Source organism: Panthera leo, chromosome F2, assembly GCF_018350215.1.
Source record: "Panthera leo isolate Ple1 chromosome F2, P.leo_Ple1_pat1.1, whole genome shotgun sequence".
Classification (NCBI taxonomy): domain Eukaryota; kingdom Metazoa; phylum Chordata; class Mammalia; order Carnivora; family Felidae; genus Panthera; species Panthera leo.
Window position 1 is genome coordinate 7,488,645 of NC_056695.1, and position 25,480 is coordinate 7,514,124.

General features: G+C 42.0%; 1 protein-coding gene across 1 annotated transcript in view; it reads left to right on the forward strand.

Annotated features, from left to right (window-relative positions):
• The window catches only part of LOC122210574 (lipoxygenase homology domain-containing protein 1-like), a 124,201-nt gene extending 102,903 nt beyond the window's left edge, over positions 1-21,298 (forward strand). The window contains exon 8 of the mRNA XM_042923348.1: positions 21,001-21,298. Coding sequence (XP_042779282.1) covers positions 21,001-21,224 — 224 coding nt within the window. The 3' untranslated portion in view covers positions 21,225-21,298. The remainder of the gene's footprint in view (positions 1-21,000) is intronic.
• The last annotated feature ends 4,182 nt before the right edge of the window (positions 21,299-25,480 follow it).

A 25,480-nucleotide genomic window follows, 5' to 3' on the forward strand; every position in this document is an offset into this window, starting at 1 on the left:
GAGGATTTTTTTTTTTTTTTTACACAACTTTTCCTAATATCTGTGAGATTATAGTGGTTAATGAAAGTGCGTAATTGCTAACAATAATTATTTCACAACAGTAGTTCTGGGAATAGCTGAGAGTGTGTTTGAACAGGGGTCCGCATAAGAAAGAGAACTGTGTCCAAAACACCACAGAGAAACGCACGTCAACTAGATGAGACGACATTCTGATTGTTTTTCTGGGTGTCTCCTACATTCAAAGAGAAAATAGAAACGAGAGAGAGAATAGCAGATTTCTGACATTTCAGTGGTGGTTTACGAGATCTACAGGTACACAGGCAGGAAGCCTGGTGCGGAGACAGAGTCTAACGTACTTATCAACCTCCTTGGCACCAGGGGAGATTCAGGGAGTCGGTGGCTTCCTCGATGCAAAAATAACAAAGTCAAGTTTCGACGTGGGCAGGTAATAGAAAGATCCTTATCGATTCTTACCTATCATCCCTCCTCTAATTTTTTTTTTTTAACTAAAAAGACACACAGAAAATTCCAGAGGGGCTCATTTGATTACCAGTTAGGAAGTAGAGGGAGGTACAGTCTCTTCCCAGTGTGGGTCGTACCGCCTGGAGCTGAGTGGAGGTGGGCTTAACCGGGAACAGGGCAACCGTAAGTAACTCCTAGTATTTTCTATTAGAAACAAACACAAGCCAAAAACAAAACAACCAAGATTCTGCAGCCAGCTGGGATGGTCAGCTTTGTAACAAAGTAACTATCCTGCTGACAGCTAGAAACATTTGATAAATACCTTATAACACTGGTTTTAAAAGCACTGGGCAGCGGTGAAGGCAGGTAGGACGTGAAGGTCCAAGATCCTGGAGAGAAAGAAGGGGCAGGGGGAGGCTTGATATTCAGTACAGTTTTCTAAGCTTAGAAACAAGAAACCAACCAGAAAGGGGCCTTGGAGAGCCCTAGATGCTATGTGGGATTTAGAAGGTCTCAGAGGGTTGGGATTCTGTCTGGACCTAGCCTTAAGATAGGCCTTCACAAACTTCCACTTGAAAAGTGGGACCTTCATGTGAGTTTTCCCAAAGCAGCGCCTGGGACAGGTCCTGTGGAAGGTTAATGGGGGAGGTGATCCCAGGAAACACAGTGAAGGAATGAATGGAGAGAAGGAGAGAAGGAGAGAGGAGGAGCCAATTTAAGTATACATTCTAGAGGTCCCCTCTGTTGGCAGTAGGGACTAGAACCTTGAGACACCGCCCCCCCCCCCCCCCCCACCCCTGACAGACGGCTCCAATGGCAGTGGTGGTTAAAGCAGGCTAGCAGGATGGGGCACAGTCCTGGGGCCATGCAGAGCCCTGCTCTCATGAGTATTCCATCAACAGCAGGCACCCAGGTGGCTAAGGCAAGACCTCCCCTGAGAAAATGACAAAATAATATTGGGAAGTTTTAAAAAGTCATACATTAATAGAGCTATACTGTGTTCCTGGATTGGAAGTTTCAATTTTAGAATTATAAACCAACCAAAAGCCCATAGCTTTTTTTTATGGAACTTAGCAATCTGATTGTAAAATTTATGTAGAAGTGTAAAGAGTCAGATACACCCAAAATAATCCTGAAGATTACTAATCTTGCGAAAAACAAAGCTGGAGGGCTCACACTACCAGATATTGAGATTTATTGTAAAGTTAAAGTAATCAAGACAGCATTGATTGGTACAAGCAAGACAAATAGAACGAAGAAACAGAAGAGAGCCAGAAGATTCACATGTCTTGATGGGCAGCATCAGGGAAAGGCAATAACTTGGATATCCTCATAGACAAAAAGAAATTCTGAGCCCTCTTTTCCATTGAACCCCAAAGTCAATTTCGTGCAAATGTAGGTCTAAATAAGAAAGGCAAAACAATCAAGTATCTAGAAGATAATATGAGAGAAAAATTCTCTGTGATCTTGGGGGGGGGGTAGGCTAAGATTTTTAAAAATGTTTTTAACGGTGGTAAAATAGACATAACATGAAATTTACCACTTTAACAATTTGGGGGGAGGGAGGAGACAGGGGGAGTGTGTGCAAACGAGTTGGGGAGGGGCCGAGGAAGAGCAAGAGAATCTTAAGCAGGTTCCAGATAGGCCTTGATCTCACATCCCTGAGATGTATGACCTGAGCAGAAATCAAGAGTTGGTCGCTTACCTGACTGAGCCATCCAGGTGCCCGACCACAGTGTAAACAATTTTAAAATGGCATTGAGTGCATTTGTTTACACTGTTGTGCCACCATCACGACCATCCTGCTCCAGAGCTCCTTTCCTCTTGCAGGACCCAAACTAGACCCCTGAAGCGATAAATCCCATTCTCCTCTCTTTTCCCCTACCCGGCCCCCCGCAACCACCGTGCTACTTTCTGTCTGTGTGAATTTGATTCTTTTATGTATCTCATCAAAGTGGAATCACAAAGTATTTTTTTGTGACTGGCTTATGTTACTTAGCACACTGTCTTCAAGGTTTATCTGTGTTGTAGCAGGTGTCAGAATTTCCTTTTTTTTTTTAAAGGCGGAATAATGTTCCATTGTGTGTATATACAACATTCATGAGTTTATCCATTCATTAGTATGAGTTGTATTGCTTCCGTCTTTTGGCTACGGAGGCATCGTGTGCTAGGTACGTGAGTGTATGCATATAGACTAAGATTTTAAAGACAAAACAGAGAGCACTAAGCGTAAAGGAAAAAAGATAAATTCACACCATTTTAATAAAGACTTCTTTTTCTTAAGGCACAATAGAGTAAAAAGGCCGTTCAGCAAGTGGGAGGAGATAATTGTAACACGTATCCTAGCAAAGGACTTTGTTTCCAAACTTTATACAGAACACCAGCAGATCAACAAGAAAACAGCCCACTTTAAAACATAAGCATGACACATGAATATGTCCTTTCTAAAAAGAGGATATCCAAATAGTCAATAAAATGAAAAATGTCCCCAACGTTGTTAGTAATCAGGAAAATACAATGAAAACCATAATGAAGTGTCACCGTGCACAGTCAGATGGCTCGAACGTAACAAGAATGATGATACCAAGTAGGAGTAGGCTGTACGGCACCTTGACCTCCCACTCACGGAGCATGCCCAATGTGCAGTGTTATGAGCGTTTTGGAAAAGTAGACTGTCTACAAATGCTCTATAACCCAGCAGTTCCCCACCAGACAGGTACACGTCCATACACAAAAAGGCACACACAAGAATGTTCTGAGAAGCGTCATTTTTAATACCTCAAACCCAGAAACAACCATTATCCATAAGTAGTAGAATGCGTGAATAATATGGAATGACGTTCGGTAATGAAAAGGAACACAGTGCTGTTCAACGAAGCAATATGGATGTGTTCCTCAAAGGTTGAGTGGGACAAGCCAGGCAGAAAGAGAACATACCAGATGATTCTGTTTGTGGTCCGAGACCTGGCAAAACTCGTTAAAAGCCGGGATAGTGGTTTTCACTGGGGGAAGATTATGACGGTGGTGGGGTGTCTTGGGGTGCTGTTAGTGTTTAATTTTTTGCGTGGATGTGTGCATTGAGTGTTGTGGCTTTTAATTCGTATACTTTATAACTAGTTAATAGTTGATTTTAAAACTTCATTTGTATGTGTATGCACATGTAGATATTGCGATACATAGTTTATTTAGATACTATAGCTACTGAGAGGTGTATCCCGACGGTGGAGAGCACACATTCTGGAGGCAGACTGCCTGGGGCTGAGTCCGGGCTTCGTCCCTCACTAGACGCTGACCTTGGGCAAGTAGTTGAACTCTGTGTGTCTCTGTCTCTTGAACTGTGAAATAAGACAATGAGTAGTACTTACTTCTTGGGTTATTCTGAGGATTAAATGTATGAACAACAGAAGGCTTTGTGTATAGTGAAGACTATATGAACTTTTATTATTGCTACTAATGATAGACTGAAATGTTATGGTACATTTAAGAAGTCTTCTTCAGATTTATGTCAACTGTCTCATTGAGGAGGGCAAAAATTATATCACCCGCTTGTGTATGTCTCACAAGGTATAGGGTAGGACTTTGCATATAAAAAAGTAGGTGGTAATTTTTTGAAGTAGTAATAGTAATAAAAGAAAGTTCTGATTAGTCACGATGGGACAGGTCCAGGTAAGATTCGTTGTCTTGGTAAGAAGTTTGTTTTCAAAATGCATTAAAAGTAGCATCAAAGGGAGCTAAAAGAAAAAGGTACGTGTACAGATCACGTCAAATTGAGATGAGAAAATAATTTGCTTTTAAGAAATCACGGTGAAGTGAAGTTTTGTCAGGTTAGGCTTATTCTAGGACCTAAAAAGCTCGCTGCCGTGTTACTATGAAGGAAAGACAAAAGCTCTGTTGAGTGTCTGTGCCTGCACAGAAAATTGGCAAACCTGCTAGGCACCGTTCAGAACTGCATCTGCCACGTTTCCTGCGGAAGTGTTTCCCCCGGGTTCCCCACCGCACCCTCTTCGGCAAACCGGGAACCCGAGAATCATTTTTGATTCCTCCTTTTTCTCCCTGCCTTCTGCCCCCTCCACATCTTTTAACTAAGCTCCGCCAATTCTACTTCATTAACGCCACTAACTCTGGAAGGGCCATTCAATTCAAATTTTCGTGGTTGTCTCTAGAACCTACTGCTAGAATATGACCACACGTCTTAACTTATAGTGCCTAAACCGTTGATTACATTTATTTCTATACTACTTTTTTTGCCTTCTGCTTGATTTTGAGTTTTTTGAAGCCTGGTGTTATGTTTTATTCGTCTTTCCCCTCTTTACTGGTACAGTGCTTCATAGTATGGAAGTTTAATTGATGACCATTGATTGAATGGAAGAATCAAAATCAGTGAAACGATTTTGAGCAAAACCCTTGAAAAGGAATGAGGAGAGCTTAAAAAGGACTTTGCAAGAAAGAAGCATGTTTATTCTGAATGCAAACCAAAGAGAAAGGAAGAAGAAAAGAGAAGGTAGCTGTGTATAGGAAGAAAATGGACACGTGGTAAAATGAGTTGGGGATCACATGGGGGAAATTATTAGAAAGAGGCAGAAATAAGAAATTGAATAGGGAGACACAGTATGCTGCCTTCTCTACACAGTGTCGCGGCAGAGGGGTATGACTTTTGCATTATTTTCGCGGCGGATGGAAACTGGCACTGTCTTGCCTTCACGCCAAGGCTCCACTGCGCACAGATCGGGGATTCGCAGGACAGCTACCGAGAGGTGAGACTGGAGGCTGGGGTGTGGACCAAACAGAGCAGTTGGCAGAAATCCCTACCTGCTCTAGCCTCTCGTTTCCGAACATTATTCTGAGGCTGCCCTTGGAGAGGAGGGAAGGAAGCCCCGAATACTGAAAGGGCCAATGTTGAGGGACTGTGGCAGGTGTTGAAGGTTGGGTGCTGTGGAAGGTCCCAGTACGGCAGTCACAGGGGGCTGTCGCGGGTGAAAGGAAGCAGTCAGGGGCTTATCTAAAGGGGCAAGCCGGCCACATGAAGGCGGCCAGGTCATTACCGATGCTAGTTGACATGGTCTACAAATAGAAGTGACAGAAGGAAACACGGAAGAAACATTGTGATTTTGAACATGTTGAAGGAGCTAAATTACTGACGCGGAAAATGCTTTGGACAGAGGACGCAACAGATTTCCAAAATCAACTTTTTTTTTTTTCCCCAGTGAAACATTAATCAACAAAACCTGTGCAGGTTTGGGACCGACTTCGGCTACATCCTCGAGGCTTTTTTTTTCTTCCCCCTGCCCGTTTTTAAAAAGAGAAGCTACTTACCACATTATTCTTTCAACCTGAACACAGTTATATCTGTAGATACCTAATGTCAAATAGAATAATGCAAAGCTTCGGGAAAGCCCTACCTTTTCAGCCAACTTTATAAAACTCCAGAATATTTAGGAGTTATTGGAGTATCTTATAACAAAGAAAATAGACTCCTGGGCTCACCCCAGAGATTCTCATCCAGTAGGTATTGAGTTATCAGAAATATGCTTTTAAAAAATATATATATATTTTATATATAAATATAATATAAATATATAACATATACAATATATATTATATATAAATATAAATATATAACATGTATTAAATAAATCTAAATATATAACATATATAAATATATAACATATATTAAATAACTATATATAATTTATTATATATAAATATTTTTATTTATATAAGTAGTTTAGGAGATTCTGATTCATGTGGTGCTCAAAGCAATCACTAACAAGCACTTTAAAAATTTTTTTAATGTTTATTTTTGAGAGAAAGAGAGAGAGACAGAGCCCAAGTGGGGGGAGGGGCAGAGAGAGAGGGAGACACAGAATCGGAAGCAGGCTCCAGGCTCTGAGCTGTCAGCACAGAGCCCGACGTGAGGCTCGAGCTCACGAACCTGAGATCATGACCTGAGCCGAAGTTGGACGCTGAACAGACTGAGCCACCCAGGTGCCCCTACAAGCACTCCTTTCTATGTAAGGGTTCTTTGCTGAGGGGCTGCTATGTGCCAGGCACCTTGCCAGAGGCTGGGTGTGCAAACGGGAAGAAGATGCAGGGGGTCTCTGCCCCCCCCAGACAGGGCCTAGTAGGGGCAGGCACATATGAAATAAACAAGTGTAATAAAATATGAAGCAGAGTCCAGAAGTGACCCTCGGAGTGCTGTTGAACATATGGCAGGAGTACTTAGCATAGTTCAGAAGAACGTGGAGTTGTCCCAAGAAAAGATGAAAATGGGGTAGGCTAGGGGTGAGAGCTATGTTTTGGTGGTATTTGGAAATCTTGACGGTTTGCTCTGACCGATGGGATTAGACTGCTTGAAACTGCATTTGGGGAGGTCGAAGGGGCAGGCATACCTCCAAGATCTCGCAGGTTCTCTTCCAGAAGACTGCAATAAAGCAAATACTGCAAGACAGTGAGTCAAATGCATTTTTGGGCTTACCAATGCAGAGAAAAGTTCTTGTCTACACTACACTGTAGTTTATCAAGTCTGCTATAATATAGCATTATGTCTAAGAAAACAATGTATGTACCTTAACTAAAAAATAGTGCTAAAAAGTGCTAACCATCATTTGAAGTTTCACTGAGTAGTAGCTGCTGATCACAGATCACCATGATGCGTATAATAATAATGAAAAAATTTGAACTATTGTGAGCATTACCAAAACGCGACACAGAGACGAGAAGGGAGCGAATGCTGTTGGGGAAATGGCGCAGAGAGATGTGCTCCGTGCAGGGTTGCTAGAAACCTTCCGTTTGTAAAAACCGTGGTGTCTGCAAAGTGCAGAAGGCAAAGCACAATAAAATGAGGTTTGCCTGTAATTACTTTAACATTCTTTTTAAATTATTTAAACTATCCTTCCTGTGTTCTGCACACTCTTTTCATTAAAAGAAGAAACATGCCATGATGGGGTACTTAGGCTATGTTTTCCTTTCTTCTCTTGCAAAATTCGTGTCTTATAAAGCCACGCAAAGTGAATCATAGAGCGTTCCCGATACCGTTGTTCTGTTTGTATCTCAGCACCCCTCCTCATCCCCCAAAGTAGACATCCTGAGTTTTTTTGTTTATCATTTCTCGGTTTGTTCATCTTTGCTTTTACTCCATTAATTGCGTAGCCATCCTTGAAAATACTTTGGATGGTTTTTGCGCTTTGTATAAATTGTGTTGTGCCGTATGAGGTCTTACGTGGTTTGATTTTTTTTTTTTTTTCATTCAAGATCGTGTTTCTAAGATTCATTCACTTTCTTGTGTGGTGCTGTAGATAATTTTTTCGTGACTGTAATATCCTATTGCCTGATGACACATAATGAATTCGCTCATCTCCTGTTAATGGCTGCGTTGTTTCCAGTCTGGCTGTCGCAGACTGACGCGAGCGCTCTTGTGCACGGAAGCAAGAGGTCCTCCAGGGTGGTGATTCCCCCGTGGGGTTGATTGTGCCTCCCTAGGGGCATGTGGCAATTTCAGGAGAGTGGTTTTGGTTGTCACGCTGGGAAGGAGGGGCTACCAGTACCTGCTAAGTGGAGGCCTGGGATGCTGCTAACCGTCCTACCATGCACAGGACAACCCTACAGCAAAGAATTGTCAGGTCCGACGTCTCAGTATTGCTGAGGCTGAGAAATCCTGCTCCAGAGCAAAGTTAACTGCTGGGTCAAAAACTATGATTATAGTCAGGTTTTAAAATAGGCCAGTTTTTCAAAAAGTGATTTTATTAAGCTTTCCCGACAGTATAAAGAATTTCTTTTGTGTCATAGTCTCACAAACACCTGGTACACTGAATTTGTACAGTAATAAGGTACAATGTGTAAGTTATCTCACTGTGGTCTTAATTCGCATTTCCCTGATTCTTACAAAGTGTGAGTTAGCTTGCTTCCTTCTTTCCTGCCTCCCTTCCTCCCTCTCAGTCTCTCTCTTTCACCCTCCCTCCCTTCTTTCCTTCCTTCCTCCCTCCCTTCCCCCCCCCAATTTCTCTCCCTTCCTTCCTTCCTTCTTTCCTTCCTTCCTTCCTTCCTTTCTTCCTTCTTCCCTCCTTCCCTCCCTCCCTTCCTCCCCCCCTCATTGTGTCTCACCCCCTTTCTTCTTTCCTTCCTCCCTCCCTCTTTCTTCCCTTCCCTTCCCTTCCCTTCCCTTCCCTTCCCTTCCCTTCCCTTCCCTTCCCCTCCCCTCCCCTCCCTTCCCTCCTCTTGAATTTCCTCTTCTGTAGAAATGCATGTTCTTATCCATAATATTTATGGTAAAGGCAAAGGAGGTCTTGTTTAAAAAATGCTCAGGGCACCTGGGTGGCTTGGTTGGTTAAGTGTCCAACTTTGGCTCAGGTCACGATCTTATGGCTCATGGATTGGAGCCATAAGCTAACAGCACATAAGCTGTCTGTGCTGGCAGCTCAGAGCCTGGAGCCTGCTTCGGATTCTTTGTCTCCCTCTCTCTCTCTCTGCCCCGCCCCACGCATGCTCTGTCTCTCTGTCTCTCTGTCTCAAAAATAAAAACATTAAAAACATTTTTTTTTAACTGCTCAAAAAGGGTTTTAAAAAGATAGAAGCTTTTTGCACCCTAAGGCAGCAGGTGCCAAAGTGAACAGTTAGGATGGATCTTCTGTAGCCAGTCACTGGGGACCCAGGGTCCTTGCATTTTGTCATTACGCCACAACCTTGATCTCTTCCTCTTCCGAGTGGTCAGAGCTGGTCCCGGCACAGAGAAGAGAGAAAATCCCTGACAACAGTGTCCTTGAAGCAAGTGAGGAGAAACTGCCCCCACTACTTCTGGTCACATGAGATATTAGTTACACGGTTAGCTCTGGCTGCAAAGCCATCTGAGAAATGTGGCTCCAGCTTGCGGTGCTTGACGAAGGGGACAGCAACGAGCAGTTACTACCACAGTATCTTGTTCAGGGTGTGGTATATTTTGATGAACTGAAATTCCTAATTTTAATGTCTTTCCACTTAGCAATAGGGTATTTTTTTCTAGTGATCAGATTTTATACCTTAAGAAAGACTGGGGCGCCTGGGTGGCTCAGTCGGTTAAGCGTCCGACTTCAGCTCAGGTCACGATCTCGCGGTCCGCGAGTTCGAGCCCCGCGTCAGGCTCTGGGCTGACGGCTCAGAGCCTGGAGCCTGCTTCCGATTCTGTGTCTCCCTCTGTCTCTGCCCCTCCTCCGTTCATGCTCTGTCTCTCTCTGTCTCAAAAATAAATAAACGTTAAAAAAAAATTAATAAAAAAAAAAGAAAGACTTCACTACTCATGGGGTATTCTATAGATAGATAGATAGATAATTGATAAATAGATGTTCATATATATATGTATCTATATATTTATATATAGATACACATATATAAAGTCTTGTCTTTAAGATTTAGATATTTAATCCAGGGGCGCCTGGGTGGCTCAGTCGGTTAAGCGTCCGACTTCAGCTCAAGTCACGATCTTGCGGTCCATGAGTTCGAGCCCCGCGTCGGGCTCTGGGCTGATGGCTCAGAGCCTGGAGCCTGCTTCCGATTCTGTGTCTCCCTCTGTCTCTGCCCCTCCCCCATTCATGCTCTCTCTCTCTCTGTCTCAAAAATAAATAAAACGTTAAAAAAAAAATAGATATTTAATCCACCTGTAGTTGATTTCTGTGTGTGACATAAAGATATAATTCACTTTGCTTTTTCCCACGTGGATAAGCAGTTGTACCATAATGATTTATCACCTGTTCTACCTTTTCCTGTGTGTTCTACAAAGCCACCTTTCGGATATAGGCAGTTTTTGCTTTGCATGGTTTCTGTATGCACAATTATCAGTGAAAGTGATTGACTGATTGATTGATTGATTGATTTTTAATGTTTATTTACTCTTGAGAGAGGGGTGGGGGGGGGCGCAGAGAGAGAAGGACGCACAGAACCTGTCAGCACAGAGCCCAGCGCGGGGCCCGAACTCACAGACCGCGAGATCATGACCTGAGCCAAGGTTGGACCCTTAACCGACTGAGGCACCCAGGCGCCCCTCAGAGACAATGACTTCAACAACACAAGTCCCTGAGCAACATAGTTGAAATTTCAGTTACCATGGTAATCTAAGTGCAATTACATCAACTACACCCTTCACTGCCAGCTCTTCAGTCCACAAATCACTGTGTACGTAACCGATGTGGGTCCTGATCCAACACCAGTCACTTCCTGTCTTTCACAGTCTGTTACACCATTCGGGCACAGACAGCAGAGGCTGTAGTTGTACTGACTCCTCATCTCCCAGTGACATGCGCATCTGACATTTCCTAAAAATGTACAGTTCCCAGATACAAGCACATCAAAGCAATACCAGTGGTAATGCTGGGATGGGCGTTCAAAACAAACATACATGGAGTTAAAGAAGAACTATCTGCCTGCGGGAATGTTGGCCCTGTCACCATCGGAGACTTTAGATGAGCAGCTGAAGGGACTTGGGACCATAAATCAGGGTGACAGAAAGGTTGAACATGTCCCTGAGGAGGTGATGTTGGTAAAAACTTACCACGAGAGGAGCTCTCGGATATTTTATGACTTTGGAAGCACAGAGGGTAGAACATGGGAAGCCAATGGAAACTTAGATAGGAGTTAGGCAGTTTGCCAGGGTGTAGAAAAGACACGCGCTGTTTATTGTCAGTTATATGACGAGAGAAAGAAGGCAAGCACCATGCAGAGCACTCTCGATAAGGTGTTTTTTTGTTTTTGTTTTATAACAAAGAAATACACCTTGTAATTCTCTGTTTCTAATGTTTTCATACAGTGTACTAAATATTAGTCTTGATTTTTTTTTTCCATTTTCCTACTCGTTTCTAACCAACAGTAAGGGAGTTTTCGATGTTTTGGCAAAAATGTTTAGCAAGTGAACAGTCATCATTTTACTGATGACGATGGTGTTCCCAGCGAGCCGTCCTTCATAGCACGTCTGCACCAGAAGTAAAGCACAGACTTCCTGCAATGAGTTTGTGTAGATGTGTAGGTCAAGCCCAAGGCCTTTCTCCCATTCCATCAGTCAATTTGTCTATGCCAGCACCAATTCTGTATTGTCTTAATTAGTATAGATTTATAATAAATGTTGGTAATTGGAAGGATGAATCACTTACCTTACTCTGATTCAGGAGCGTCAGGATATTCTTGGGCCTCACACATCCGTACACATTTTATCATTCGCTTGTCAATTTTCTTGTAAAACTCTGTGGTGGGTTTGATTTAATTATATTCAGATTTTAGATTAGCTTGAGAGAAACTGACATCTCTATAATTTCTGCACTCTCGCGAGTATAGAATAGCTCTTTATTTATGTCTTCTTGGCTGTTATTCTTGAAATTCGGATAATATTTCTATAAATTACACTACAGCTGTTTTTAGATTTATCCCTACGTTCTTAAATTTTTATAGCAATGCAACATGGTAGCTTTTGTTGAATTATGCTTCTCAGCTCTTCCTTTCTGGTCAATAGAAATGTAATGGACTTTTACATATTTATTTTGTAACTTTTTTTTTTTTCATCTCTCACTATATTCTGTAACTTCTTGGGGTTCTTAATTCAGAAAGTCACCTTATACATAATGACAGTTCTGTTTCTTCCTTTCCAACACTTACTACTTTTCATTCCCCCTTCTTCCTTACTTCTTTTTTCTTTATTTAATTGCATTGACAAATGCAGTCGTCCTTGATAATTTCTAGATTTTCACCACCAAGAGCGATGATTATTGTGCCTTTACATCATGATTTAAATATATCAATCTTCTCTAAATGATGCAGTGAAATACATTTAAGTGAATTTATTTAGTTTTGCTCTTGGCCTTGAAATACTTTTAAAGAATTTAGAGAGTTTGTGTCCCTGATAGGGAATCTTCTCTTTTCCTCTGCTTCTACTGCTCTGAATACTCTGAATACTCACGCTTTCATTTCTCTTCTGGTATAATTTGGTGCATAGTTTTGTACCCAACTTTTGAACGTTTGGAAAGTCTATGAATAAAATCACCACGTAGTACATTGTACGCTAAAGGATCAAAGTGATCTCCTTTGTCAATTTAAACAGGTAATGGACGGTTCCTTGAGAGTGTTGCTGTTAAGTCTGAAGAGGAAGATGGCAATCAGGACGTGCCGTTTCTTAATTCCTCATTATGCAAAATATTGTTCCCCTCTGTCCAATTCATTTCAGCCGGGTCATCAGCAAGCTCCGCCCCTGGCCCTGCCCATCCGCCTGGTCTCATCAGTCCCTCCTTTAATACAGAGCTGAAGGCCTTCCCTCCTCAGCACGCTGTTCCTTATCAGCACTAGAAATTCTCTCTTTATTTGTTCTATTTAATATTTTTCTCTTCTGGAATATGCAACGGAAAGAAAAACTGGATTAGGATTTAGAAAAGAGGTTCTTGATTTGTTTCTCAAATGCTTGCTCTGTTGCCGCTGGTTCTGCAAACCTGGGTGCTACTCTCAACTTTCCCTGAGGTTCAATTCCTTCATCTGTAAAACAGGAATGATACCTGGTCCTCTGAGCTCATCGGAACCATTTAAGCTCAAATGAAGTTTGGTATATGAGCAGTGAACTCTAAAGAATTATTCTGATGTGGTGTAGGGATAGTATAAATTAGGGGAATCAAGTTGCAAGGGCGGGTCTGTAACTCACAGGCCATGTATAGGTGTATCACTTCCACTCTCTGATCCTCGGTTTTCAAATTTTTATTTATTTACTTTAATTAAATTTTAGTTAGTTAATATACAGTGCAATATTGGTTTCAGGAGTAGCTTTCAGTGATTCATCACTTACATGCAACGCCCAGTGCTCATCTCAACAAGTGCTCTCCTAAATAATACCCATCACCCATCAAGCCCATCTCCCACCCACCTCCCTCCTTCAACCCAGTTTGTTCTGTATCATTAAGTCTCTTGTGCTTTGTTTCCCTCCCTTCTCTTCCCCACCTTCCCATATGGTCATCTGTTTTGTTTCTTAAATTCCACAGATAAGTGAAATCCTATGGTGTTTGTCTTTCTCTGACTTATTTCACTTAGCATGATACACTCTAGCTCCATCCATGTCATTGCAAATGGCAAGATTTCATTCATTTTGATGGCCAAGTAATATTCCATTGTGTATATATACCACATCTTCTTTGTCCATTTATAAGTCAGTGGCCATCTGGGCTCTCTCCATAGTTTGGCTATTGTTGATAATGCTGCTATAAACATTGAGGTGTATGTGCCCTTTTGAATCTGAATTTTTTTTATCCCTTGGGCAAACATCTAATAATGCTAGTTGTAGGGTAGTTCTAGTTTAGTCTCTTGAGAAACCTCCATAGTGTTTTCCAGTGGCTGCACCAGTTTTCATTCCCACCAACAGTGCATGAAGGTTCCCCTTTCTCCGCGTCCTCACCAAAACCTGTTGTTTCTTGTGTTGTTAGTTTTAGCCATTCTGACAGCTGTGAGGTGGTATCTCATCAGGGTTTTGATTTGTATTTCCCTCTTGATGAGTGATGTTGAGCATCTTTTCATTTGTCTGTTAGCCATCTGAATGTCTTATTTGGAAAATTTCCTATTCATGTCTTCTGCCCGTTTCTTAACCAGATTATTTGTTTTTTGGGGTGTTGAGTTTGCTCAATTCTTTGTAGATTTTGGATACTAACCCTTTAACGGATACGCAGTTTGCAAATATCTTCTCCCATTCTGTAGGCTGCCTTTTAGTTTTGTTGATTGTTTCCTTCATTGTTCAGAAGATTTTTATTTTGATGTAGTCCCAATAGTTCATGTTTATTCTTGTTGCCCTTGGCCTTCAGCAACGTGTCCAGTAAGAAGTTGCTCCTGCCGACGTCAAAGATGTTCCTGCTTGTGTTCTTCTCTAGGATATTGATGGTTTCCTGTCTCACATTTAGGTCTTTCATCCATTCTGAATTTATTTTTCTGTATGGGATTAGCAAATGGTCCAGGTTCATTCTTGTCCATGATGCTGTCCAGTTTTCCCAACACCATTTGTTGAAGAGACCATCTTTTTTTCCTACTGGATATTCTTTGCTGCTTTGTCGAAGGTTAGTTGACCATATAGTTGTGCTTATTTCTGGGTTTTCTATTCTGTTCCATGATACTGTTTTTGTGCCAGTATCATAGCTTGAAATCTGGAATCTCGATCCCTTCATTTTTGTTTTCTCTTTTTAAGGGTTGCTTTGGCTATTCAGGGTCTCTTGTGGTTCCACACAAATTTTAGGATTATTTGTTCTAGCTCTGTGAAAAATGCTGGTGGTATTTTGATAAGGAATGCATTAAATATGTAGATTGCTTTGGGTAGTATAGACATTTTAACAATGTTTGTTTTTCCAATCCATCAGCATGGGATGCTTTTCCATTTCTTTGTGTCCTCCTCAATTTCTTTCACAAGTGTTTTACAGCTTTGAGAGTATATTATTTTACCTATTTGGTCAGGTTTATTTCTAGGTATCTAATTTTTTCGGTGCAGTTGCAAATGGGATCAATTCCTTGATTTCTTTTTCCGCTGATTTATTATTGGTACATAGAAATGGAACAGGTTGGGGCACCTGGGTGGCTCAGTCGGTTAAGCATCTGCCTTCAGCTCAGGTCATGATTTTGTAGTCTGTGAGTTTGAGCCCTGTGAGTTCTGTGCTGACAACTCAGAGCCTGGAGCCTGCTTCAGATTCTGTGTCTCCCTCCCTCTCTCTCTGCCCCTCCCCTGCTTGTGCTCTGTCTCTCTCAAAACTAAATAAGCATTAAAAAAAATAAATGAAACAGATTTCTGCAGGTTGATTTTATATCCTGAAACTGCTGAATTCATGTAGTAGTTCTAGCAGGTTTTTTGGGGTGAGTATTTCGGGTTTTCTACATAAAGTATCATGGCATCTGCCAATAGTGAAAGTTTGACTTCTTGTCAATTTGGATGCTTCTTTGTTGTTGTTGTTGTTGTTGTTGTTGTTGTTGTTGTCTGATTGGTGAGGCTAAGACTTCTAGTACTATGTTAAATATTAATCGTAAGTGGACATCCCTGTCTTGTTCTTGACCATAGGGGAAGGGCTCTCAGTTTTTCCCCACTGAGGATGATATTAGCCGTGGGTCTCTTGTGTATGGCCTTTATAACACTGAGGCATGTTCCCTCTGTCACTACTTTGTTGCGGGTTTTTATCAAGAATGGATGCATTTTCTGCATCTATTAACAGGATCATACGGCCCTCATCCTTTCTTTTACTAAAGTGGTGTATCACATTGATTGATTTGTGAATGTTCAACTAGTTCTTTAGCCCAGAAATAAATCCTACTTGATCCTGGTGAATAATTATTTTAATGTATAGTTGAATTCAATTTGCTAGTATCTTGTTGATAATTTTTGCATCCATGTTCATTGGAAATAGTGACCTGTGCTTCTCCTTTTTAGCGGGGTCTTTGGTTTTGGAATCAAGTTAATACCTGGCTTCATAGCATGAGTTTGGAAGTTTTCCTTCCGTTTCTATTTTTTGGAACACCTTCAAGAGAATAGGTGTGAACTCTTCCTTAACTGTTTGGTAGAATTCCCCTGGAAAGCCATCTGACCCTGGACTCTTGTTTGTTGAGAGATGTTTTGATGACTGATTCAGTTTCATTGCTAGTTATGGGTCTGTTCAAATTTTCTATTTCTTCCTAGATCACTTTTGGATTTTGGTAGTTTATGGGTTTCTAGAAACGTGTCTATTTCTTCCAGATTGCCTAGATTTTTTGGCATATAATTGTCCATAGTATTTTCTTATAATTATTTGTATTTCTGTGTTGTTGGTTATGATCTCTCCTCTTTCATTTGTGATTTTATCTCTTTGGGTCCTTTCTCTTTTCTTTTTGATAAGTCTGGCTAGGGGTTTGTCAATTTTGTTAATTCTCTCAAAGAACCAGCTGTGAGTTTCATTGATCTGTTCTATTGGGTTTTTTTGGTTCCATATCATTTATTTATGCTCTAATCCTTATTATTTCCCTTCTTCTGCTGGCTTTAGGCCTTATTTTATTTGCTGTTCCTTTTCTAGGTCCATTAGGTGTAAGGTTAGGTTGTGCATTTGGGACCTTTCTTGCTCTTGAGATAGGCCTGAATTGCAATATATTTTCCTCTTAGGACTGCCTTTGCTGCATTCTGAAGGATTTGGACTAACATTTTTTCATTCTCCTTGTCTTCCATATGTTTTTTTTTTATTTCTTTTTTAATTTCCTGGTTAACCCATTCAGTATTTAGTAGTATGTTCTGTAATCCCCAAGTATTTGAGGGCTTTCCAAATTTTTCTCTTACGGTTGACTTCAAGTTTCATAGCGTTGTGGTCTGAAAGTATACATGGTATGATCTCAGTCTTTTTGTACTTGTTGAGGGCTGATTTGTGACCCAGTTTGTGGCCTGTTCTGGAGAATGTTCCATGTGCTCTCGAAAAGGATAGGATGAAATGTTTTAAATACAACTGTTAAGTCCATCCAGTCCAGTGTGTCATTCAAAGCCATTGTTTCCCTGTTGATTTTCTGCTTAGATGATGTGTCCATTGTTGTAAGTGAGCTGTTCAAGTCCCCTACTATTATTGCATTATTATAAATGAGTTTCTTTATGTTTGTTATTAATTGATTTATATGTTTGGGTGTTTCAAGTTGGGGGCATAAATATTTACAATTGTTAGATCTTCTTGATGGATAGACCCCTTAATTATGACATAATGCCCTTCTTCATCTCTTGTTACTGTCTTTGGTCTAAAATATAGTTTTTTGGATATAAATATGGCCACTCCAGCTTTCTTTTGACGTCCATTAGCACGATAGATGGCGGGTGCCATCAAATTGGCATGTTCACCCGTATAGGAACAGTAACAGTGGCTGAGGGTAGCACGATAGATGGTTCTGCATCCCCTGACCTTCCATCTGAGGTTTCTTTAGGTCTGAAATGAATCTATTATAGGTAGCATATCGATGGATTATTTTTTATACATTCTGGTAACTTGGGTCTTTTAATTGGAGCATTTAGTCCATTTATATTTAGAGTGATTATTGAAAGGTTTGTCTTATTGCCATTGTGTTACCTATAGAGGTGGTATTTCTGGTGATGTTCTCTGGTCCTTTCTATTCTTTGTTGATTTTGTTTCTGTTTTTGTTTTTTATGTCCTAAGGGCCATGGTAGAGACCTATATGAGAGCTCAGGTGAAAGTAGATGTCATTGTGATTGCAGGTTCCTTGAATCTGAAGAACTCATGCATTGTGTTTGTCCATCTGTTCACCCATTTATGCATGCAGAAACATTGCCTGCCTTCCGGGTGTCGGACCCCGTGCCAAGTCCTGGATATGTAGAGATAAAAAATGAAGCATCCTTGTTTGAACGAGCTCCCGCGTAATGCTAGGCTAAGGCAGGAGGGATGCGGTACTAAGTGAAGCCAGAGAGCTGGGTGTGCTCTGAGCTTACCAGGTGTTTTGGCGTCACCGTCTCCTAAAGTGTTGGACACGCTTTCAGAAACAGAGAAACATGTCGGTTGACTGAGTGGACTTTACCTTACGATAGTCAGAATCCGGGAAATATCGATTCTTTTGAAACTTAATCAGGAGTTGCATTCTGTATGAACAAAATGTGGAACACTCCTGTGATCTGCTATTGGTTTGTTTTCTTAATACACATCCATTTAAAATGCATGCGCATCACAGTAGTCATCGCCATTGTATAACATTCAAGCTCCGGAGAGAGACCCTATATTTTTACTTTTTGCAAGATTTTTTTTTATTATTAATGGGGAATGAAAAGAGCAATGATTGAAGTTTTTCAGAACTGGCTTTGAATTATAACTCCTTCCCTGACTAGCTCTGGAAGCTTCAGTTTATTCTTACGTAAACGAGCGATAATAACACCTATTTTGCAGGGTTGTTTGAAGGCTTCACACAGTGTACATAAAGTAACTGCAAAAGTGTCTCGCGGTTATTAGAAGCTCCATGATGATAAATGTTATGGTGATAGAAGCAGTTTTGAATTAAAGAAATCTTTAGATACAGAGCCACACATGCAAATGAAGTAGAAAAGCTCACTTTTATTTCTAGATCATATGGCAAGTATTTAGAAGTCTCCAAATAATCTACTAACTTTTATCTTTAAAAATCTAGAGGGGTGCCTGGGTGGCTCAGTCGGTTAAGCGTCCGACTTCAGCTCAGGTCATGATCTCGCGGTCCGTGAGTTCGAGCCCCGCGTCGGGCTCTGTGCTGATGGCTCAGAGCCTGGAGCCTGCTTCCGATTCTGTGCCTCCCTCTCTCTCTGCCCCTCCCCCTTTCATGCTCTGTCTCTCTCTGTCTCAAAAATAAATAAACATTAAAAAAAAATCTAGAAACGCATTGTCCAATATGGTCGCCACTAGCTACATACATCTAATACATATAAATTGATTAAAATCAAATAAGACTAAAAATTCAGCTCCTGGGTTATACTAGCTACATTTCAAGTGCTCAGTAGTCACAGCTGGTTAGTGGCTACTCTATTGGCCATGCAACATTTGGTTCTCTATCACATCTAGGTATTTGGTATCATATGAAGATACATTTAATATTATATAACATGTTTTTATTGCTCTATATGCTATGGTAACTACGGAAGAACACGAGGAGCAAATAAAAGATTTTTATTTTCACAAATGTGTCACATTTGAAAAATAAAGAATCATCCAGAACAGATGATCATAGTCCTATACTCCTCAGAGCTGAAATTATTTTTACCGGCAATACAAAGAAGTAAAAGTCAAGGTGGAAGTGACTTGTTTCTTTAGGGCCTGCCAGCATTTTAGAATAATTACAAGCCTTGGAAATTGGATTTGTAAGGAACAAAATAATACAAATGAAGGCACTAAAATGTTTTACTGCATTAAACCACATCATATTAAATACTGCACGCAGATACACCATTGCCCTCTGATCAACTGAACTGTAAGAGTGTTAACAGTTTCCCTGTTCATTCATACTGAGGGCTCTCAGTTCCATAAATGAGAAAAGAGGGACATTTTCTTGCTGTTATTCCTTTATAGGTGAAGAAACCATAATAACATCGTAGTCCTGTAGCTCATCGACAGATGAGAAAAATGTCACCCGCGGAGATTAAGTGATGTGCGCAAGGCATAGACGAGTCAACGAGTGGGGTCACAGTCAGAGAGTGGGGTCTCTTGGTCCCTTGGACACTTTGGGGAATTTTAATTTAGTGTCTCTCAATCTCCTGTTCTCATTTTGTCAGCGAGATTTTATGCGTTACCCTCCAAGGAAGAGGTCCCTGTGCAAATTACTCAGTTCATTACAAAACTGATTTGTCAGAAATTCTACTGAGATTTGGAGTGTTTAGAAAACCCAGGTTTTGCTACTTTTGCCAGCATAGCTTTGCCCTTTAAACTCAAGTCTCCTTCTACTTTGAAGAAGAGAAAGTCCTCTGGAGAGGAAATTATTTAGGGCTTTATCGGGGAATAGAAACAAGCAAACATAGAGGGTGTTTATTCTGCTGTGGGCCCGCTAAGGTTTACACACCTGTCTTCACTTGGGAGACAATCAGGGAGTGCCCAACCCCAGCATGTAGCTCACTTCTACCAAGGAATGGGTTCCACTGGGTGGTCAGAGCTTCTGATCTCACAGCTGAAGGTGGAAGCTGGAAGCCCGTGATCAGGACGCCCACAGGGTGGGGTTCTGACAACGGCCCTCCCCAAGTTGCACATTGCCTACTTGCTATGTTCTTGCAGGGTGGAAGGAGCAAGGGATCTCTCTAGGGCCTCGTTTCTAACAGCATTAATCCCATCTGGGATGGACCTCGTGAATTGAAGCACCTCCCAGAAAAATTCATCAGATGAGTTGGGGTGCGAAGGGGAACAAGCAGTCACGTCTTTCATATTTCTTAAAATGATAAATATTAGGGGCGCCCGAGTGGCTGAGTCGGTTGAGCGTCCGACTTCGGCTCAGGTCATGATCTCACGGTTCGTGGCTTCGAGCCCCGCCTCAGGCTCTGAGCAGACAGCTGACAGCTCAGAGCCCGGAACCTGTTTCGGATTCTGTGTCTCCCTCTCTCTCTGGCCCTCCCCCCACTCATGCTCTATCTCACTCTCAAAAATAAATAAACATTTAGAAAAGTGATAAATATGAATTTCACCTTTTTTATTTTTACTGTTTTTACATGCACGGCTTGTGTTAGGTTTCTCTTAAAGAGTGCTCTTCTCGAGTCTGAGGTATACCTACCAGTCACATGAAAGGAGAGAAATAAAGGCTTCCACTAAGGGGATCTCAAAGGAGAAATTTTACAGATTTTATGATATATTAGAATACATGTAAAGTTACCATAGGACCTTCCTAAAATCTCACATTTTAGGATGAATCAACGTAACCTTGCAACTAGAGCGTAGGACAAAGGTTTGCTGAAGTCACGCTCCTAAAGATCATTCGGTGCGGCTTGGAATCTTCAATGCTTTTTAAAATGTCTGCGCTTCTCCCGGAAGGCCTCTTTAAATCCTTTCCGTATTTTATTTTCAGCACTAAGTAACGTGCCTTCTTTAAATTCTCTCCTATGAATTATCTTCTCTCTTCCCACGGCAGATGGTTTGATGAGCACCAAGATGATGGCAGGACCGCACGAGAGTTGTTCGCACAAAGTGGCTACAGTGCAGGAGAGACGGAGCCTGTGGCCTCCCGGGGCCAGCGTTCCACCATGCCTCCAAAAGGCTTTTGATCTGGGGGTGATCGTGTGTTTGCCCCTTCCTTCTACTGGAGCAAACACCTGGGGAGGGTCGACTTGTACCGGACACGTCCTTCGCTTTTGAGAACTTCAACGGTTGGGAGAAGAATCAGCCGACAGCCAACCAAGATCAGCCTATGGCAGCCGGGGTAGGTACGCACGTTGTTTCTTCTTATGGGCGACACGGGTGAGGGAGATAAGAATACACTTAGTATGATGAGCACTGGAGAATGTATGGAATTGTTGAATCACTATATTGTGTATCTGAAACTAGTATAATACTGTGTGTATAGTGGGATTAAAAGTTTAAAAAATATTGTTTCTTCTTCTCATTCTTTTTTCAGAAAGTCTGACACCTGCTGTTTACTGAACTGTTTAGGTGGCCTTGGTAGGAGGTACCTGAAGAGGTACATAAGATTTAAATACTGTAAAACACTTTATACAACGTACATTCGTTTTAAAGTGGAAGTCCTATTCTTAGATAATGGTATGTCTCTCTCGGTATTGGTGGTAATATAAAGAAGAAAATGGGCAATGAAAACAACTGATTGGGTTAAATCACATTGTCACTGCACATCACGCTGATTCTCATCGACTTGGTCTTTTGAGAGCTGGTCACTGGGGCCGTGGTGGACAGTCGGCGAGTGCCACGCAGGGGACACATATGAAGGTGGACGTCTTCTACCCATGTGTCGCTTTCCTCAGTTAGCCTCAAATACTTGTGAACTCGGTGGCACAGGCAGCTTCTTTTAACCCTTCCGATTGTCACAGGAGATAAAACCCATCTGCCAGTGTAGGAGAGGCTATGGCCTGGCGTCGATATCAAAGGGACCTGTGTTGGAATCTAGATTCTGCCAGGGTGAAGTGGATAGTATTAATCGCATTTTGCAGACGAGGGAGCTGAGACTTAGAGAGGTTTGCCTGAGCTCAGAGAATGCAATAAATAGGACGGCAGAATTTGAACCCAGCGGTCCTTACTCCACAGCCCCCCCCCCCCCCATACACATGGCAGCCCTGTTCCAACTGGCCTTCCTTCACACGTGTTTAGGTATCTGTGAGATCACACAGATGCTCCCAAACAGATCTCGCATCGCCTTCGTGTTCTTGTCATCTGCAGGTGCCACCTGTACCATTACACATGTCACTTTGTTCTCCTTTAACCTCTTTTTAAATCAGGTTGCTTGGCGTTGGGGAGAACTTAGCCCCGGTCTAAACTATGTTCATAATGGCCATGAAATCATTGACGTTGTCACGCTTTTTCTAAAACACGTTAGGGGCGCCTGGGTGGCTCAGTCGGTAAAGCGTCCGACTTCAGCTCAGGTCACGATCTTGCGGTCCATGAGTTTCAGCCCCTCGTCGGGCTCTGGGCTGACGGCTCAGAGCCTGGAGCCTGCTTCCGATTCTGTGTCTCCCTCTCTCTCTCTGGCCCTCCCCCGTTCATGCTCTGTCTCTCTCTGTCTCAAAAATAAATAAACATTAAAAAAAATTTAAAAAAACACATTAAAATGAATTTATATCTAACAGAAATTTTAGGTTAGTCTATATGCTACCTAAAATCATCTTATAAACCCACAGTGGTCCTGGTATATACTGATCAGTAAATACTGTTTCAGTAAATAGAAGCCGTTTTTGTCGTCGTTTACTTTTTACCAACCTGTGACTAAGGACTAATCTAGTCCTTAGAAATGGTACGTTTTACATCAAAGTTTGAAAATACATCAAGAATAGAGCTTTGGTGATTTGAAGTTACAAGCAGGGTTTTTTTTTTTGCCCCCCTAAGGTGGTCGACAGGCCATCTTAGGGGTAAGAATAGTTGATAGGTTCCGCAGGCTGACGGGAAAGTGTGATGGACCACCTGTAGTCCCTTCCTAACACTATTGCCCTTGTGCGCAGCACCAGGCAGATGGTGAATAAACACACTCATTGATTAAGCAGAGTCGTTAAGCGCTCGTTTGTGCCAGACACAGTCAGGCACTGGGGATAAACGGGCAAACAGCTCAGTCATTTTCCCTGCCCTCAGAGGGGCTTCTGTCATAGTGGGGAACTGAGGGAATAATGCATAATTAAACGTAGATCAGTACCGCTCGTTGCTAAATTGCAAGCTCACTGGAGGTAGAGATCATTCTGTGCTCCTCTGTATATTTAGTTCTTGGCACGCTGCCTGACTCATAGTAAGTGCTCCGTGTCGATTAAATGCATGAATCATCCCTGCCTGAAATTCCAATACACCTTTTAAGTGATCAGAATGTTACACGATACCTGATCCAGCTCATATTTGCACAGAGTACGTACTTACAAATAATCACACCCGACTCCTCTCTTTTTACAAACTTTCCTATGACAATATATTGTAATACTGAACGTGATCCTGCCTCTTTGCCCCCACCACGCAGATGGGAGCTGGGATGTGTCCCAATTCTATCCAGCTGCCTATTTACAACCTTCTCCAGAGAGCGGAGGTGGTGTGAATACTGATTTGATCCATTTTGTGTCGACTCTTGTTTACCTCTCATAGGTGTCCATTCTCCCGGACATGGTCCAGATGCCCGGCTCCCTCGGTCTGATCCCTTTACCTAATGGGTACATCCTGAAAACTGGGAAAAGGGGAGAGAAACCATATTTATTTCTGAGTTTGCTGAAAAGGCAAAAAATTACCAGAGTACCTAGCACAAAGAAGGCAAATAGATTCTTAAAGGTTTTGTGGAAAGAAGTGTGTGTTGCCTGTGGCGAGAATGATGTAAGCCCCTAATCCAGAAGCCTGCCATGTGTATTTCTTGGAAAGGTTGGAGAACGGAAAACAAGTACAAAAACAGAGGCCAAAACCAGAGTGTGGCTCATTTCATGGGGCACCACAATTGTCTAGCACGATCCTGGCATTTTCTCACGTTTTCCTGTTTCTTGGATAAAGTCAGGAGGGAGTGAAGAACACTTCTATCTGATGGGATAAATCTTATATTTTAAGCAGCAAACTATAATAATGGCTCCATGATGATGTGGGTGGCCTTCGGGGTCTAATGTGTTTTCTTTTTTTTTTTAATTTTTTTTTTTAACGTTTTATTTATTTTTGAGACAGAGAGAGAACATGAACGGGGGAGGGGCAGAGAGAGAGGGAGACACAGAATCGGAAGCAGGCTCCAGGCTCTGAGCCATCAGCCCAGAGCCCGACGCGGGGCTCGAACTCACGGACCGCGAGATCGTGACCTGAGCTGAAGTCGGACGTTTAACCGACTGAGCCACCCAGGCGCCCCTAATGTGTTTTCATATAAGCTCGTCGAGCTGACTCGGGTGAATATTTAAGTGATGCGTTTGTTATATCAAAGGAGAATGCAACTTCTTTGTGACTCTAGGTAATACGGTATCTTGGAGAGCTAAGTTAATTGTTCTTTAATAGGGAGAGAGGCTTTCCAGAAGGCCCGCCAGGGTTAGATTTATTTCACAGTTATCAGCACTGAAAATACTTTTGAATTGTTGCATTTTAAACTACTAGAAACAGAGAAGCACAGCAAAGTAGGGCCCCCTTCGTGATGGTGTTTTTAAAAAGGAGGTTCATTGTAATTCCCTCAAGCAGTGGGAATAAAGTATAGTAAGCAAAGACTCTCAAGTTCAGAAATTAATCTTGACTCTCTACCACAAGGAGTCTGAAGTCCTAGGAGTGGAACGTCAGTTCCCTGGGCTTTCTCCCGGCCTCTGTGGCAGAGAGGGCTGAATACCAGTTAAACTGATGACCGAGTTTACAAATGTGTAAACAAATGAGTATAAAGTAAACATTAACATTTGCAAGCTCAGCCCTATCGACTGATTGAAACCTTGCAGATTCACCATTCTCTGGGCCTTTTACCTCTGTTGTTTGTTTGCTTGAAAGGTAACTTCCCTCCTTGCCTGCAAGACTCCTACTCATTTTCTCAGCCCAAGCTTGAAGTTCTCAGCATCAGTCAGCATTAAATCATCCCATCCTCTGTGCCCATATGACTTTGTCCTTCCTCTCTGATGGTAATTATTTTCATGGTGGGCATGTGTCCTAGTTTACAAGCGCAGAAGTGTGACAGACGGGACGCTTTTTATTTTCTCTACATCAGTGGAATGTCTGATTTCAAGTCTCTATTACACTGACTGGTAGAGAAATTCTTCTTAAGCATAATTGTGGCACGTTCTCCTACCCAAGGGGCAACAGAATCCTGCAAGCTAACGCTCTGTTTGGAAGAAAATACTTCTCCCTGTCTGCCATTGTCCCTGCTGAGGAACGTTCTCTCTCTGCTTCTGGGCCACTCACGAAGGGCTAGAATTTGGGGCAAGCCTGGAAACCTGAGTGTCCCAGGTCCCCCCCTTCCTAGGCTGCTGCGT